The sequence below is a fragment of the Prionailurus viverrinus genome, chromosome B4 (assembly GCF_022837055.1).
Source record: "Prionailurus viverrinus isolate Anna chromosome B4, UM_Priviv_1.0, whole genome shotgun sequence".
Lineage (NCBI taxonomy): Eukaryota > Metazoa > Chordata > Mammalia > Carnivora > Felidae > Prionailurus > Prionailurus viverrinus.
In genome coordinates, this window is record NC_062567.1 from 132636381 (window position 1) to 132653185 (window position 16805).

At 44.3% G+C, this 16805-nt stretch overlaps 1 protein-coding gene across 5 annotated transcripts in view; it reads right to left on the bottom strand.

Annotated features, from left to right (window-relative positions):
• The window catches only part of TCF20 (transcription factor 20), a 111697-nt gene that overhangs the window by 13033 nt on the left and 81859 nt on the right, over positions 1-16805 (bottom strand). For 3 of the 5 annotated variants that reach the window (XM_047865851.1, XM_047865853.1, XM_047865854.1), the window contains one exon: positions 1469-1562. In XM_047865851.1, coding sequence (XP_047721807.1) covers positions 1469-1562 — 94 coding nt within the window. Of the gene's footprint in view, positions 1-178; positions 219-1468; positions 1563-16805 lie in introns of all 5 variants that reach the window. The other 2 variants (XR_007153851.1, XM_047865855.1) reach the window with 1 other exon arrangement.

The window sequence follows — 16805 nt, forward strand, 5'->3', positions numbered from 1 at the left end:
CAATGAACAATGTGAAAATTAAATCAGGGAAACAATTCCACTCACAATCACACCAAAAATAGTAAAATACTTAAGAATAAATTTAACAAGTGTAAAACTTAAACTGCGAAACTATCTCGTCTGGTCATGAGTTGGAAGACATACTACTGGTTAAGATGGGAAAACCCCCCAACTTTACCTGCAGATTCAGTGCAATCCCTAGAGCTCCAATGGCTTCTCTGTACAGAAACAGACCAGTTGATCTTAATTAAAATTCACAGGAAATAGTAAAGGACCCAGAATAGCCAAAACAATCTTGAAAAAAGGAATAAAACTAGAAGACTCCCACTTCCCAATTTCAAAATCTACTACAAAGTTACAGTAATCAAGACTGCGTGGGACTGGAGAAAGTCCAGAAATAATGGTCAACTGGTTTTTGACAAAGTTGTGCCAAGATCATTCCACGAGGAAAAGAACAGTCTTTTCTACAAACGGAGCTAAGACAACTGAAATCCACATGGAAAGAATGAAGTGGACTCCTACTTCACACCATATATAAAAATGAACTCAAAGTGGATCAAAGACCTGTGTAAGAGCTAAATTCTTAGAAGAAAACACAGGCATGAATCTTTGTGATTCTGGATTAGGCAACAGTTTCTTAGATATAAGAAAAGGCAGGGACGCCTGGGTGGCTCAGTTGGTTAAATGTCCGATTTGAGCTCAGGTCATGATCTCACTGTATGGATTCGAGCTCCGCATCAGGCTCTATGCTGACAGCTCGGAGCCTGGAGCCTGCTTCGGATTCTGTGTCTCCCTCTCTGTCCCTCCCCCGCTCACGCTCTGTCTCTTCCTTCCTTAAAAATAAACATTAAAAAAAAAAAAAGTGAACCACCACCTAAACGTGCATCGACTGTTAAATGATAAATAAAATATGGCCTAAAATATGGTGTCCTTAAAATATGATTTGGCAATACAAATGAAGTAGTGACACACGTCACAACATGGATAAACCTGAAAAACATTATGCTAAGGGACAGAAGCCAGTCATAAAGAGTATGTACGGTATGATTCCACTTCTACAAAATGCCCCAGAACAGGCACATCCATCACGACAAGAAGTAGATCAGTGGTTGCCAGGGGCTGGAGTGGGTGGAGGGCGAGTGACTGCTAACGGGTAGGAATTTACGAGGTGATGAAAATGTTCGAAAACTGATTGTGGTGATGGCTGCACAATTTTGTGGATCTACTAAAAACCACTGAATTGTACACTTAAATAGTGAATCATGTGAATTATATGAATAAAACTGTTATTATGACCCCATTTCACTCCTTTTTATTATCCTCTCTGCGTTCCTTTAGAGTTGACAAACAGAACAGGGTCAGAAGTGACAAAAAGAACTATAAAGAGAGGAGAGAAGGCAGGCAAGGAACCAAAATGTACGTCCCGCCCTTCAGATGCTCTGGATAAGGGTACGTAGTCCCGTCTTACCTGCATCAATGGCACACGGGTAATGGTATCGGAAGGAGCAGCCTTTGTTGTAGCAGCCCAAGGTGGCACCTGCCTCCTGGCAGTGGGAACATTTCTGGAAGGAAAGAAGTGCACCACATCAGCATTCCAGAGTCACCCTCTCCTCCAGGCCTTCCCTAAACCCCATCTGTCATACCTCAGTACGTCTCTGTGGTTACAGGTCTGTGGTTGCGGGGCGGGGGGGGCTGGTCAATTGCTAACCTGCCACCCACTGACCACACGGTGGAAAGGATCCAGCAGGAACGTTTTAGGCCAGGCCTCACAAATGTCCACAAACAGATCAAACAGAACACCGCGGTGGGGCAGGGTCCCCAGGCTCGCCTATGGTGCTCCTCCTGCCCACCCACCCGCACACATGCTTGCCCGTCCTTTCCTCGTTCCTGCCGCATCCTAAAATGCCAGCTCTTGCCTGTTTATTTCTGCTGTGAAAGTCTGGGGTAGGAGGAGAGGGTAAGATAGTAGAGTTATATATAAACCTTTTAGAATTAAAAGTGGAATTTGGTTTCTAGTTCTTGTATTTGTAAGATTTTATTTTTATTCTACTTTATCCCAAATGCCCAATACAAGTATATTTCCCTTTTCAAAAAAGATGGGCTCCTGTGTGCAAATGGTATTTTTATACACAAATCCTATTTTAAATGCACTAGGAAACCTGCCACAAATTTCTGGCTAAGTGAGACACTATTCTGTAATTGAGATGCTCCCCCTTACATGGGCAGGTTTCCTTAAAGCGGGGCACATCTCTATCATCCTGTGATGCGGCAGCGGTGAGCTCTCAATCCTGTCGGCATAGGAAATGTGACCTATCAAAAGTCATCGTTATTTGTAAAATTCAACCAACTTGGCCCTACCGAGAAGGATGCAGACTCTTCAGGTGGCTGAGGCACACCCCGATAAGGCTACCTGCATGGCCCAGACACTTGTTCCTGATTCTAGGAAACGGACCATGAAAAAGTTCTCCCTCAGCAGTCATACTTGTGGAGAGGAATGGCTCCCCACACATGCCCTCGTGCTCCCTGAGACAAAGTGCCTCAACGGCACCCTTCTCCCTCTTGTCTCGTGCAAAGGCAGGGCCCAAGTGGCAGCCTCTCAGGGGACAGTGTGGTCCCCAGATCTGCAGCAGTCAGGACCGCCTCGCCGGTGGGAGGAAGCTCGCCTGGATGGTGCCGTGGAATGGGCGGGACGCCCGGGACACCCCGGCACAGAGTAGCAGGCCCAAGACCAGGGAGCCGGATCAAGCTTTCCTGGTGCTGACGCTACAACCACACTAGCGCCAGCGACCGCAGAGCCCGAGTGCCCCCTATGCAATGGGTGTCCCTGCGTGCCACTGACGCACGCCCGCTCAGTCAGCCCCGTCACCTCCCCACTCTCCCTCCAGATGAGGTGCCTGAGGCACCAGAGAGAGCGCACTCGCTCCGGCTCAGAGCAGATCCGGGCTGACCACCCCTGGCATCCTCCAAAGACAAACTTGGCTGGAATAGGGTGGTAAGACAGGTCTTTCGGGGGCTCTGCCTTCCTCTCAGGAGACCAACATCTTTCTGAGTGCCGGTGATCAGTAAATGTTTGCCCTGTGCCCTCGCACCCTTGCCAAGGCACAAAAGATTACTCGGCCTGGACTAAACCAAGGGCAGCTGGCAGCATTCTGAGTGGCCCGGGACCGTACCTACCTTTGTCCGTGCCACAGAGCACCTTCAGGACAAAGGGAACATGGCTGATTGGTCAGGGGCCCTGCCCGCAGCAACTCCTGCTGCCTCACCTCTGACTCCAGGAGCCCCCAACAGTCAGGTATCCAGAGCGCTTGTGCTCCAGGCCCTCCCTACCCTGGAGAGTGAATCTCAATCAGTGGTGGTCATTTACAGGTGGGTGCAGCAAGCATTTCTGGAAGGAAGGTCTGCAGTTTAAGGAACTTCTAAGGAAGTTTCACCCCTCTTAAAAAGGGACAAGAGGCAGGAACAGGCTGTCTGCTCACTCGGCCCCCATGAGGATGGGATGGTCACCACGAGGGGACAGCTGCGAAGATAAAGCCCAAGCTGCTGAGGACAGCAAAGTGACAGGGTGGAGGGAACCTGGACCTCTGAGACCCTGCTAAGGATTACATTAACTAGGTCAGGGACCATCCCATCTCCAGACTGTTAAGGGGGAGGACACTTAAAAAAAAATCACTTTTGGGGCACTTGGGTAGCTCAGTTGGTTAAGCGTCGGACTTTGGCTCAGGTCATGATCTCGCGATTCGTGAGTTTGAGCCCCGTGTTGGGCTCTGTGTTGACAGCTCAGAACCTGGAGCCTGCTTCTGATTCCGTGCCTCCCTCTCTCTCTCTCTGCTCCTCCCCTGTTTGCACTCTCTCTTTCTCTCAAAAATAAATAAACATTAAACACTTTTTAATAAAAAAAAACAAAAAAACCAGACATTCTACACAGACCCCCTATGAAAAGCAACCTGGAGAGCAGGATTTGTCATCACCCAAGTTCACAGACAGGAAAGGGAAGCAATCAAGCTTGGATGTGAACAAGGTCCATTTCCTTTCTACCTTAGCACATGACTCTGTCCCCTGCAGCCCCTGCAGGGCTTCTCAATGCTCCCTGCCCTGAATCAGCCCACAGACCACAGGTACTATCTTTTGCATAAAGAAAGCAAACTCACCACTCATCAATGATGATGCTTGTTTCTTTCAGTTAAAAAGCATAATTAATTTACTATATTGCATCCAGAGGAGAAAGATTCCGTTATGGTATACTTGGGTCTTGAAGAAAGGACATTAAAGAGTTTGTTTTGTATGTATGTATGTATGTATGTATGTATGTATGTATGTATTTCAGTGGTTCTCAAAGTGTAGTCCTTGGACCAGCAGCATCCAAGCATCACCCTGGAACTTGTCAGAAATGAAAATTTTGGGATTCCGGGAAGACGTTGGAGTAGGCAGGACCAGGAATCTGTCTCCCTACCTGGTCGACAACTGAACTGGCCGAATCTGTCTGATAGAACTATTTTGGAACTCTGGTGTCTGTTGTAGGCGTTCAAGTTTCAGGGGAAGACTTGGGTGGTAAACTGCAGCTAATTTTGGTCAATTCCAGCTCCTGGCACAGTGGCTTCCATCTCCCGTTCACAGCCAAGCTCCAGGCAGCTGTGCACACGATCCTGGAGCAGCTTGCACACAGCCTGGGGGAGCCAGGGTGGGCAAAAAGAAACCCATCCTCCAAGTATCAGTGTATTGGGGGGAATCTCTGTTCTGACTGATTATTGCTTCAGATCACAGAGGTGCAGATGGAGGTGGCCAACCACGCTGTACCTCCCCCTGACTGTTGTAAGCCCCTCCCCCTCAGGCTGAAGGGACTTCTAGGAGATTTAAAAGGCTGGCATCCTCTCCTCACCATTTTTTGCTTTTTTCCCTTCTGGGAGCTAGACATTAAAGAGTAGGATGTTAAAAGAACAGCTATATACTTGGGTGCAATTAGAAAGTGACCCATGTGTTCCCACGGAAAGGCTTAGTAAAGACCTGAGAAGGCTTGAGTGACACCTCAAGCTGATCCCAGACACAGAAACAACATACAACAATGGAAAACAAACAAACAAACAAAACCAAAACAATTAACAACCTCCCAAAAAGCAAAGTTTGGGGAAGGGGGAAGTATGATTTTCAGAGTGATCACATTATTAAATTCAAATTTCCAGTGTTCAACAAAGAAATCACAAGACATACATAGAGACAGGAAAGGCCAGTCTATTTGAAGGAAATAAATTAAACAACAGAAACCTTCCCTGAAAAAGACCTAATGGCAAGTATACCAACGACTTTAAAAGAACTGTCTTAAAAATGCTCAAAGAAAGAGAAAGTTAAGAACACAATGTGTGAACAAATAAAAATAGCAGTAAAGAAGTAAAGAAAACCTAAAAAGATACCAAAAGAAATTCTTAAAGCTGAAAAGTGTAACTGGAATTTAAAAATTCACTAGAGGGATTCAAATGCAGACTGGAGCAGGCAGGAGAAAGAATCAGTGAACTTGAAGATAGGATGATGGAAATGATTGAGTCTGAGAAACAGGAGGGGAAAAAAAAAAAAAAAGACTGAAGAAAAGTGAACAGAGCCTAAGGGAAACCATTAAGTAGACCAACATAGGCAGTGAGGGAGTCCCTGAAAGAGAAGAGAGTGGAAGGGGCAGAGACAATTTTGGAATGGCTGAACACTTCCTAACTCTGATGAAAGACATAAATATAAACATCCAAGAAGCTCAATGAACTCCAAGAAAGATGAACTCAGAGACCTACAGTGAGACACATTACAATCAAACTTTCAAAAGCCAAAGAGAGACTCTTGGGAGAAGTAAACCATCACAAGCAATCCTCTCTGTATGACTACCTGCAGATTCCTTATCAGAAACTTTGGAGACTGCAAACAGTGGGCTGATACATTCAAAAATCTAAAGAAAAAAAAAAAACTATCAACCAAGAATCCTATATCTGGCAATGCTGTCCTTCAAGAATGTAAGAAAAATTAAGACACTGCCAAATAAACAAAAACTGAGGGAGCTGATGGCTGCTAGACCTGCTCTGCAAGATATACTCCAGGGAGCCCTGCAGGGTGAAGCTGTGCAGAGGAATAAAAAGCTTAATAAAGGTAAACACACTGGCAATTATAAATACAGGTGCTACGGGAGCAATGGCTTGTAACTGCATTTTTTGTTTTTCTACATGATTTAAGAGACTAATACAGCTAAAGAAAAAAAACCCAATTAGTGTAAAAGCTAGTATTACTGTTAACTTTGGTTTGTGACTGCAAATCTTGTTTTCTACATAATTTAAGAGAACAATACATTTAAAAACTTATTAGTTTGGGGCGCCTGGGTGGCGCAGTCGGTTAAGCGTCAGACTTCAGCCAGGTCATGATCTCGCGGTCCGTGAGTTCAAGCCCCGCGTCAGGCTCTGAGCTGATGGCTCGGAGCCTGGAGCCTGTTTCCGATGCTGTGTCTCCCTCTCTCTGCCCCTCCCCTGTTCATGCTCTGTTTCTCTCTGTCCCAAAAATAAATAAAAAACGTTGAAAAAAAAATTAAAAAAAAAAAAAAACTTATTAGTTTATGTTTTGGGGCACACAATGTATAAAGATGTAACTGGGGGACATCAACAACAGAAAGGACTGGAGCTGCAGAGGGGCAGAGTTTTTGCATGTTATGGAAATTAAACTGGCAAAAAAACAGCTATTAAATATATAGGAAAGGAAATGAGAAAGGAATTTAAATTTTCCACCATTAAAAAAAATCAACAACACAGAAAAAAGACAGTAATGCAGGAAATGAGGGACACAAAAACCATAAGACATCTAGAAACAAAATAGCAAAATGACAGAAGGGGCTCATTATCATAATTACTTTAAATGTGAATGGATTAAACTTTCCAATCAAAAAACAGAGACTGGCAGAATGGATATAAACTGATGATTCAACTATATGCTATGCATAAGAGTCTTACTTTAGATACAAAGACAAAATTGACAAAGTAAAAGGATGGAGATACTCCATGCAAGTAGTAACCAAATGAGTGGAGTGGTATCCTATTATCAGACAAAACAGACTTGATGGACAGAAAAACCAGACAGAAGAAAGAAAATAGAGGACTTAACCTTATAAAGCAACCAGTCTAACAGACATACACAGAACATACTACCCAACAACAGAACACACATTCTTTCAGTGCACACAGGACACCTTCCAGGACAGACCACATGTCAGGCCACAAAGTAAGTCTCAACAAATTTAAAAAGATATCATACAAAGTATCTTCTCTGAGCACAAAGAAGTTCGAAATGAGTAACCAAAGGAAAACTGGGAAATTTAAAAAACTGTGGAAATTAACATACTTTTAAACAAAAAGTGGATCAAAAAAGAAATCACAAGGGAAATAAAAAATATTTAGAGATGAATAAAAATAAAACCACAACATATTAAAACTTTTGGGATTCAGCAGAAGTGGTGCTAAGGGGGAAATTTATAGCTATAAACACTTACATTAAAAATAAGATCTCAAAGCAACTATCTACCTTTATAACTTAAGGAACTACGGAAAGAAGAACAAACTAAACCCAAAACTAGCAGAAGGAAGGAAATAAAAAGGATTAGAATGGAGATAAATGAAATAGAGATCAACAGCAGAGAAAAATCAGTGAATCCAAAAGTTGGTTCTTTGCAACACTCAACAAAATCAACAAACCTTTAGTTACATGGACTAAGAAAGAGATAGGAGACTCAAATTACTAGAATCAGAAATGAAAATGGGGTTAATACTATTGATTCTACAGAAATGAAAAGGATTATGAAACATTACTATAAGCAACTGTATGCGAATAAATTGAATAACCTAGAAGAAATGGACCGATTTGCAGAAACACAAAACCTACAAAGATTAAATCATAAAGAAATAAAATACCTGCATACACCTGTAACTAGTAAGGAGATTGAATCAGTAGTAAAAAATCTCCCCCCAAAAGAAAAGCCCTGGACCTGATGGCTTCACTGGTGAATTCCACCAAACCTTTGAACTATTTCAACACTGAACTATTTGAACTGATATCAATTCTTGTGAAACTTTCCCCCCTAACTAGAGGAGGGAACATTTTCAGAATTATTCCAAGGCCAGCATTACCTGATGCCAAAGTCAGACAAAGACAGTATATATATAAACAACAATAACAACAACACAAAAAACAACAAATATCCTTTATGAATATGATATAAGAATCCTCAATCTAAATACTAGCAAACAGAATTTAGCAGCATATTAAAAGGATTATATGCATGACCAAGTGGGACTTAGTCCTGGAATGCAAGGCTGGTTCAACATAAGAAAACTGTTTGTTGTAATACATCACAACAGTATGAAGGAAATAACCACAGATCAACTCAATTGATGCAGAAAAAGCATCTGACAAAATTCAACCCACTTTTATGATAAAAACACTCAACAGAATAGGAATAGAAGGAAATTACCTCGATATAAACAAAAGACATATATGAAAAACCCACAGGGACTATCATACCTAAAGGTAAAAAGATGAAAGCATTTCCTCTAAGATGAGGAACAAAGAGAGGATGCTGGCTTTCACCACTTCTATTCAACACAGTACTGGAGGTTCTAGCCAGAGCAATTAGGAAAGAAAAAGAAATAAGAGGTGTCCAAACTGGAAAGGAGAAGTAAAATGATCTGTTGGTAGATGTTATGACCTAATATGTAGAAAACAAACACTCAAGAGTCCACAAAAAACCTGCTAGAATAAATGAATCCAGCAATGTAGAAAGATACAAAATCAATACACAAAATATCAGTTGCATGTCTACACACAAACTGAATAACCTGAAAAAAATTACACACACTTTTGATTTTCAATAGCATCAACAGAATATTTAGGAATTAACTAAAGAAGTGAAAGACTTGTACAATGAAAATTATAAAACATTGTTAAAAGAAATTAAAGAAGATATGAATAAATGGAAATCCATCCATTTTCATGGATTAGAAGACTTCATATTTAATTAAAGCGTCAATACTACCCAACGTGATCTGCATATTCAAAAAAAAATCCCAATTTTTTTTTTTTTTAAAGAAATACCTATCCTGAAATTCATTTGGACTCTCAAGGGACCACAAATTGCTAAAATAATCTTGGACAAGAAGATAACTGGAAGACTCCTACTTCCTGATTTCAAAACTTACTACAAAGCTACAGTAATCAACAGTGTGGTCCAGGCATAAAGACAGGGATATAGACCAAGACAACAGAGCAGAAAGCCCTGAAGTAAACTCTGGCACATAGAGTCAAATGATTTTTGACAAGGGTGCCAATACCATTCAGTGAGGAAAAGGATAGTCTTTTCAACAAATGGTGCCAGGAAAACTAGATATCCACATGCAGCAGAATGAAGTTGGACCCTTACCTAACACTATTATTAAAATATTAACTTAGAATGGGTTAAGAACTTAAATGTAAAACCAGGGGCGCCTGGGTGGCGCAGTCGGTTAAGCGTCTGACTTCAGCCAGGTCACGATCTCGCGGTCCGGGAGTTCGAGCCCCGCGTCGGGCTCTGGGCTGATGGCTCGGAGCCTGGAGCCTGTTTCCGATTCTGTGTCTCCCTCTCTCTCTGCCCCTCCCCCGTTCATGCTCTGTCTCTCTCTGTCCCAAAAATAAATAAACGTTGAAAAAAAAAATTAAAAAAAAAAAAATAAATGTAAAACCCAAACAATAGAACTCTTAGAAGAAAACATAGGGCAAATGCTTCATGACATCGGGTTTGTCAGTGATCTGTGGTTTATGACACCCAAGGCCCATATAACAAAAGAAAAAAGACAAATTGGACTTCATGAAAATTAAAAAAAATTTGTGCATTAAAAGACACCATCACCAGAGTTAAGAATGGTGATTTACACAATGGGAGAAAATATTTGCAAATCATATACTGAATAAAGCATTAAAATTCAGAATATACAGAGAATGCCTAAAACTCAATGGCAACAAAACCACCTATTTCAAAAATGGGCAGAGGCCCTGAACAGACAGTTCTCAAGGCAACATACAAATGGCCGATGAGCACATGAAAAGATGTTCAACATCACTCATCAATAGGGAAATGCAAATAATAAGATGTCACCTCATACCCATCAGAATAACTACTATTAAAAAAAAAAAAACAACAACAAAAACCAAGGGCACCTGGGTGGCTCAGTTGGTTGATCATCTCTTGATTTCAATCAACTCAGGTCACGACCCCAGGGTCATGGGATTGAGCACCATGTAGGGCTCTGTGCAGTACACGGAGCCTGCTTAGGATTCTCTCATTCTCTCTCCCTCTCTCTCTCCCCCTCTGCCTCTCTGTCAAATTAAAACCATACAAAACAAAACAAAACCCCAAAACCAACGAGTGTGGCAAGGATAGGAAGGATGTGGAGAAAAGTAGAACCCTTGGGCACTGTTGGTGTGAACGTAAAAGGAATAGCTACTGCGGAAAACGGCATGGCAATTCCTCAAAACATTCAAAATACAATTATCGGGGCACCTGGGTGGTGCATTTGCTTAAGCGTCTGACTCTAGATCTCGGCTCAGGCCATGATCTCACAATTTGTGAGTTTGAGTCCCTCATTGGGCTCTGTGCTGATGATGTGGAACCTGCATGGGATCCTGTCTCTCCTTCTCTCTGCCCCTCCCTGGCTTGTACTCGTGTGCGCATGCTCTAAGTAAACTTAAAAAAATAAAAAATACAAATAGAATTACTGTATGATCCTACAATTCCACTTTTGGGCATATAGACTCAGAAATGAAAGCAGGGTCTCAAAGATATTTGTACACCCATGTTCACAGTGGCTCTACTCACAATAGCTAAGATGTGGAAGCAACTCAAGTGTCCACTGACAGATGAATGGATAGGTAAAATGTGGTGTATGCACACAACAGAGTATCATCCCGCCTTAAAAAGGAAGGAATTCTGATGCCCTGTTACAACAGAGAAACCTTGAGGACGCCATCCTCAGTGAATTACACCGGTCAGAAAAAGACATATACTGTATGATTCTACTTACATGAGACAGCTAGAATAGTTAAGATCATAGACACAGAAAGCATAATGGTAGCTGCCATGATCTGGGGATAGGGAGGAGAGAATGGGAGTTAGTGTTTAATGGGCACAGAGTTTCAGTTCTGCAAGATGAAGAGTTCCGGAGAAGGAGAAGGAAAAGGAAATGTAAATTCTCAAGGCCCATCTCAGTCTGTGCCGTGACAAGTGTCCACGCAGTTCTGACGCACAGTACAATGTGAGAACCCTTGGTCCAATTTCAACTCTCCAACTTTTTAGCTGAGGAAAACAAAGACCCAGAGAGGCGCAAGAACTGGCTGAGCTAGGATTTCAGCCATTTAGTGCTTCCCTCACTATACTTCTGTCCCCTACTGACCAATACCAATCTAGATTATGGCGGGGGCGGGGGGGGGGTGATAGGCAGAACTATGCCCCAAAATGTCAAAGATGTCCAACCTCATTCCCAGAACCTGCCACCTTACATGGCAAAGGGACTTTGTAGAGGTGACTCGGTCAAGGACGCTGGGATGGGCAAGAGTATGCTGGAGTCTCCAGGTGGCCCCAATCTAGTCATGGGCCCACTCAAGCAAAGGAGCCCTCCCAGAGGTAGTGAGAGTTGAGGGTTTTCGGGAGATGCCAACACTGCTGGTTTCAACGATGGAAGAAGGGGCCGTGAGCCAAGAATGGGGGCGGGGGTGGCCTTAGAAGCTGGGTGAGACATGCAAACAAATGCTTCCTTAGAGCCTCGAGGAAGAACAGAGCCCTGCCGGCACCTAGTGTCACCGAGTGTGAGCCTAGTGAGACCTGTGCGGGACCTGAGACCTACAGAACTGTAAGATGACAAGTCTGTGCTTCCAGCCCCCAAGTTTACAGTAATGTGCTACAGCAGGGATAGGAGACTAGGAAGTGGGGATTTCCTGCGAAAATCTCACAAGAAGGAAGTGACTCTTCATTTTCCTTTTACGTTCTTCAACGTAACAGATTTCTCCCTCATGGCAACCCCCACAACTTTCCTCGCTTTTTATTAGACAAATTCTGGCGTCATCAGTGACACTGGACCTGGAAGGGACACTGGCTCTGTCATCAGTGCCCTTGTTTCTGGTTTAAGAAACAGAGGCAAAGTGGCCCGCTGGAGATCACGTAACCAGAAGTACCAGCACTTCAAACTGCAGCCCTTTTTCTTCTGAACCCCAAGCTCGACATTCTTTATACCACATGGCCTTCCAGTCCCCTTCATCCACTCAACTCTCCAACCTTTGAAAAGTACTTCCTACATGCCAGGTGCCAAAGACAGAACAGAAAGGCCTCTCTCTACAGTGTCTTCAGTTTCCACCCCATACCCCAAATCAATACCCAGGCTGATACCATTTCCAATTGGATTTTTATTTGCCTTTTATTTATTTAAAAAAAAAATTTTTTTCTTTTTTTTTCTTTTTTTTTTTCAACGTTTATTTATTTTTGGGACAGAGAGAGACAGAGCATGAACGGGGGAGGGGCAGAGAGAGAGGGAGACACAGAATCGGAAACAGGCTCCAGGCTCTGAGCCATCAGCCCAGAGCCCGACGCGGGGCTCGAACTCACGGACCGCGAGATCGTGACCTGGCTGAAGTCGGACGCTTAACCGACTGCGCCACCCAGGCGCCCCCAAAATTTTTTTTTTTCAACGTTTATTTATTTTTGGGACAGAGAGAGACAGAGCATGATCGGGGGAGGGGCAGAGAGAGAGGGAGACACAGAATCGGAAACAGGCTCCAGGCTCTGAGCCATCAGCCCAGAGCCCGACGCGGGGCTCGAACTCACGGACCGCGAGATCGTGACCTGGCTGAAGTCGGACGCTTAACCGACTGCGCCACCCAGGCGCCCCTATTTGCCTTTTAAAGAAGCTGTTTACACTATCATTCTCCTACAATGCAAATAATACAATAAAGTCACTGCACAGCTAAACGTCCTTTGTTTTGGACTACACTGTTGTTACAAATTTGGGGGTATTCATTCCTAGGGGAGGTTGAGGCCACACAATACTGCTCTCCACACAAGTGAGATACACAGTGGGGCTTCAATCATCATTTCTAAACCAAGGAATGCCTTTTTTTTTTTAATGTTTATTTGTTTTGAGAGAGAGAGAGAGAGGCAGAGAGAGAATCCTAAGCAGGCTCCGTGTTGTCAGTACAGAGCCTGACCTGGGGCTCAATCCCATGAATTGTGAGATCATGACCTAAGCTGAAATCAAGAGTCAGAGACTCAACCGAGAGCCACCCAGGCACCCCAAGTCAAGGTATGTTCTTTTCCTTTCAGTGTTCATTTATCTTTGAGAGACAGTGAGACACAGAATCTGAAGCAGGCTCCAGGCTCTGAGCTGTCAGCACAGAGCCCAAGGAGGGGCTCGAATCCACAAACCATGAGATCCTGACCCGAGCCAAAGTCAAACACTTAACCAATTGAGCCACCCAGGTGCCCCTCAAGGTAGGTTTTCTTTTTTTTTTTTTTAATTTTTTTTCCCCCAACGTTTATTTATTTTTGGGACAGAGAGAGACAGAGCATGAACGGGGGAGGGGCAGAGAGAGAGGGAGACACAGAATCGGAAACAGGCTCCAGGCTCTGAGCCATCAGCCCAGAGCCTGACGCGGGGCTCGAACTCACGGACCGCGAGATCGTGACCTGGCTGAAGTCGGACGCTTAACCGACTGCACCACCCAGGCGCCCCAAAGGTAGGTTTTCAAACAAACAACAGCTCAATCTTCCCAACAGCAACATTTTCATTTATTATTGAAGAGAATGGGGTGCCTGGGTGGCTCAGTCGGTTGAGGGTCCGACTTCGGCTTGTGTCATGACCTCACGGTTTGTGAGTTTGAGCCCCGTGTCGGGCTCTTGTGCTGACAGCTCGGAGCCTGGAGCCTGCTTTGGAATCTGTGTCTCCCTCCCTCTCTGTTCCTCCCCTGCTCATGCACTGTCTCTGTCTCGCAACAATAAATAAACATTTAGAAAATATGTTTATTATTGAAGGGAATAAAGGTTATTTTTAAGCAACTCTTGTCATTTCTGATGTTGTTATCTTGGCAAATGGATTGTAAAATGTATCCTTAGTTTTGGGGCACACTTCAACAACAGAAAGTGGCCAAACACCCACCCCGACCCTTTCACCAGCCCTTCTCGCTGTCCCAGAGGCAGGGCTCACTGACTGGAGGTGGCAAACTGCAGGAGCTGAATCGCTTAAGAGCGGTTTAATCCGTATCTGCCGGGGCTCTGAGGAAAAGTTTTGCGTGCCTCTTCATTCACAGAAAGCCTCTTTCCTGGGAGATGTCACGGCGACCTGAATAATCGCTCTGTTTAATGAGCATCTCGAAGCAGCCTCAGAGCACCGAAGCATTTGGGTCAGAGTATTATTAGTGTTGGTGATAACGGGTCCCGTTCAAGGTTTGAAGATCACACGTGCCGCCTCTACCGTGCCCGAGATGGCTTTTATCTGCACGCGCTTTTGTGCGTGCTCACGTTATTTACCCACTCCTCTTTGTCCACCTCCCCTCAACCGTGAGACTCACTCTTGTGTCCCCAGGACAGCACGCCGCAGGAACCGTGAATATGCGCTGGCGGAGTGAGCGCGAGGGCTGACGAACTCCAGAGCTTGAGAAAAATGAATGAGGCTACTCTTCGAGAGGAGTTAAACAGCTGATGCTGGTAGCGCTTGGAGAATGTGGAGCAAGGTGTGTGCTCCTTCTTGGCTACCGGCAGGAGCTTTTTTCCCCCCTCTTTTAATTATGCCTTCTAGATCTAGGACAGAAGCCTCTGCTGCCGGAGCAATCTACTCTAGCTACGTGGCAGCGACATGGCTGATACACAAGGAGCTGCCCTTTAAGGCCCTCAAAGCATCTTTCTTTGACGCAACTCTGCATCCTATCAATTTTCTTTCAAGAGCACTTCAAGGTGTCGGCCGAAGCAATCCATATAAAACCTTATATGTTTTGGGTCCTTGCTTCCTCAGAGCTAGATAATCTCCTTATGTTCCCTCACGAAAGCTCATGAGACCAGCTAGAGCATTTTCCTGCTGCTCGCCATTCTCAGACTCCAGAGACGGGCTTGGCGACAGCCTCTGGGACCCACACCATGGCCCAGAGCGCCACCAAGGCTTCAAAGCCAACCTTGGAGGGCCAGGGAGATGCCCAGGTCTTTTCCAGCTCTACAAGACACGCAGCACACGGGCTTGAAAGGTGTGCTTGTGTCCCACAGCTGTTCTAGCAAATGCATCAATTTTAGTAACTGAATCCATTAAATACACCTCTCAGTAAATTGGGACGACACCACTGTAAATGCCAGTCGGTCACATTAGCAGCACTCACTGGCTAAAGGGTGTGTGTACCTGAAAACAAAGTGTCAGGTTTGACCAGCTTTTCAGAAAACATGCGGACAGCCCAATGTCACTATCATCCAGGTGTGGAGCCGTGCAAGGGCCGGTGGAAAAAGAACCTGAGGGTGTCAGCTCTTGTACCAAAGCCAAAGTCAGCACACCAATTTTATCATCTGTAAGATGGGGATAACAGTATTTGCTTTAACTTCCTCATAAAGTTCTTATGTGAAGTAACTGTGAAATGTCTTATAAGTTAGTTATGTAATTACTAGGACTTATAACAACATGGAAAACACACCTTCATCTATAACGTGTCATATTTTTGACAGTTACTGATGTCAAAATTAGACCCACCACAAACCAAGTAGAGTCTATTAAGACAAACTAAGTCAAACAATTATTTTTTGAAACACTTCCCTTGCGAATCCTGCCTGAAACACGCCGACCCTAGGTGGTCCTGAACACCCGCCACACAGTCGTACTGCCGCTTCGGGGGGTGTGTATGGTCAGCTTTTCTCTATAAATAATGGCAATTAGTTGTGGTGTTTTGTGCAGCACTTTCGCGATGGAAGGTACTAAGTAAACAAGGAGGAATAAAACCACACACAATCAAGTACAAATTAAACACTTGCAGGAGATCAAGAGCATCTTAACGTACCCAAAGCAGACACACTGAGCACAACCAGACCGAGGAAAAGTGCCCTGCAGGCTGGTCCCCTGCATCTGCAGATACTTACACCTTCCTGTTACGTGGACAGCAGGCCCAGGCTGCCTCTGCCAGCATCACGAGCCGCACGCTCCTAGCCACAGTTCTCCCAGCTCCCCCCCACCCTTGTTATGCAGCCCCACTCACTCGCGGTGGAATGATCTGGAATAATTTCTCCTGCTGCTTCTGGGTGTCCTGCCACAAGGGGCTGAGGGCCCGCAGGTGGGAATGCTCCTCCCAACACTTCTAGAGCCTAACGGCTCATCTCTGTCCCCTGGGAGAGTCATCTGCTTCCCACCAAAACCAAGAGAAGAAACATACACACGCACAATCTTCCTTAATCTGATCATTATCTTTCAGGTATAAAAATAATCTAGAAGTTAAAATGATACTTTTAGACACCCCCCCCCCTCCCATGTCCCAATCAAAAAGTGGTTCTGCTGCTGGCCCTGAAATTATTAGTTTCTTTGGGAAAGCTTCTCAAACGACACGATAAACCTATAGTAATAAGGGTCTCTGTGGCCGAGTAGGGGTTGAGGGGTGGGTGGTTCTGGAGGTGGAGCAAAACACAAGACAGCATGATCAAGGTCAAAGTCAACATGCAGCTGTTCTAGCAGTCTCCTAGTTACATCCCTGATCCACGAGGACAGTCTGTTCCCTGCATCCCCTTCCTACTGTCTTTGTACTCACAGATGGATTTA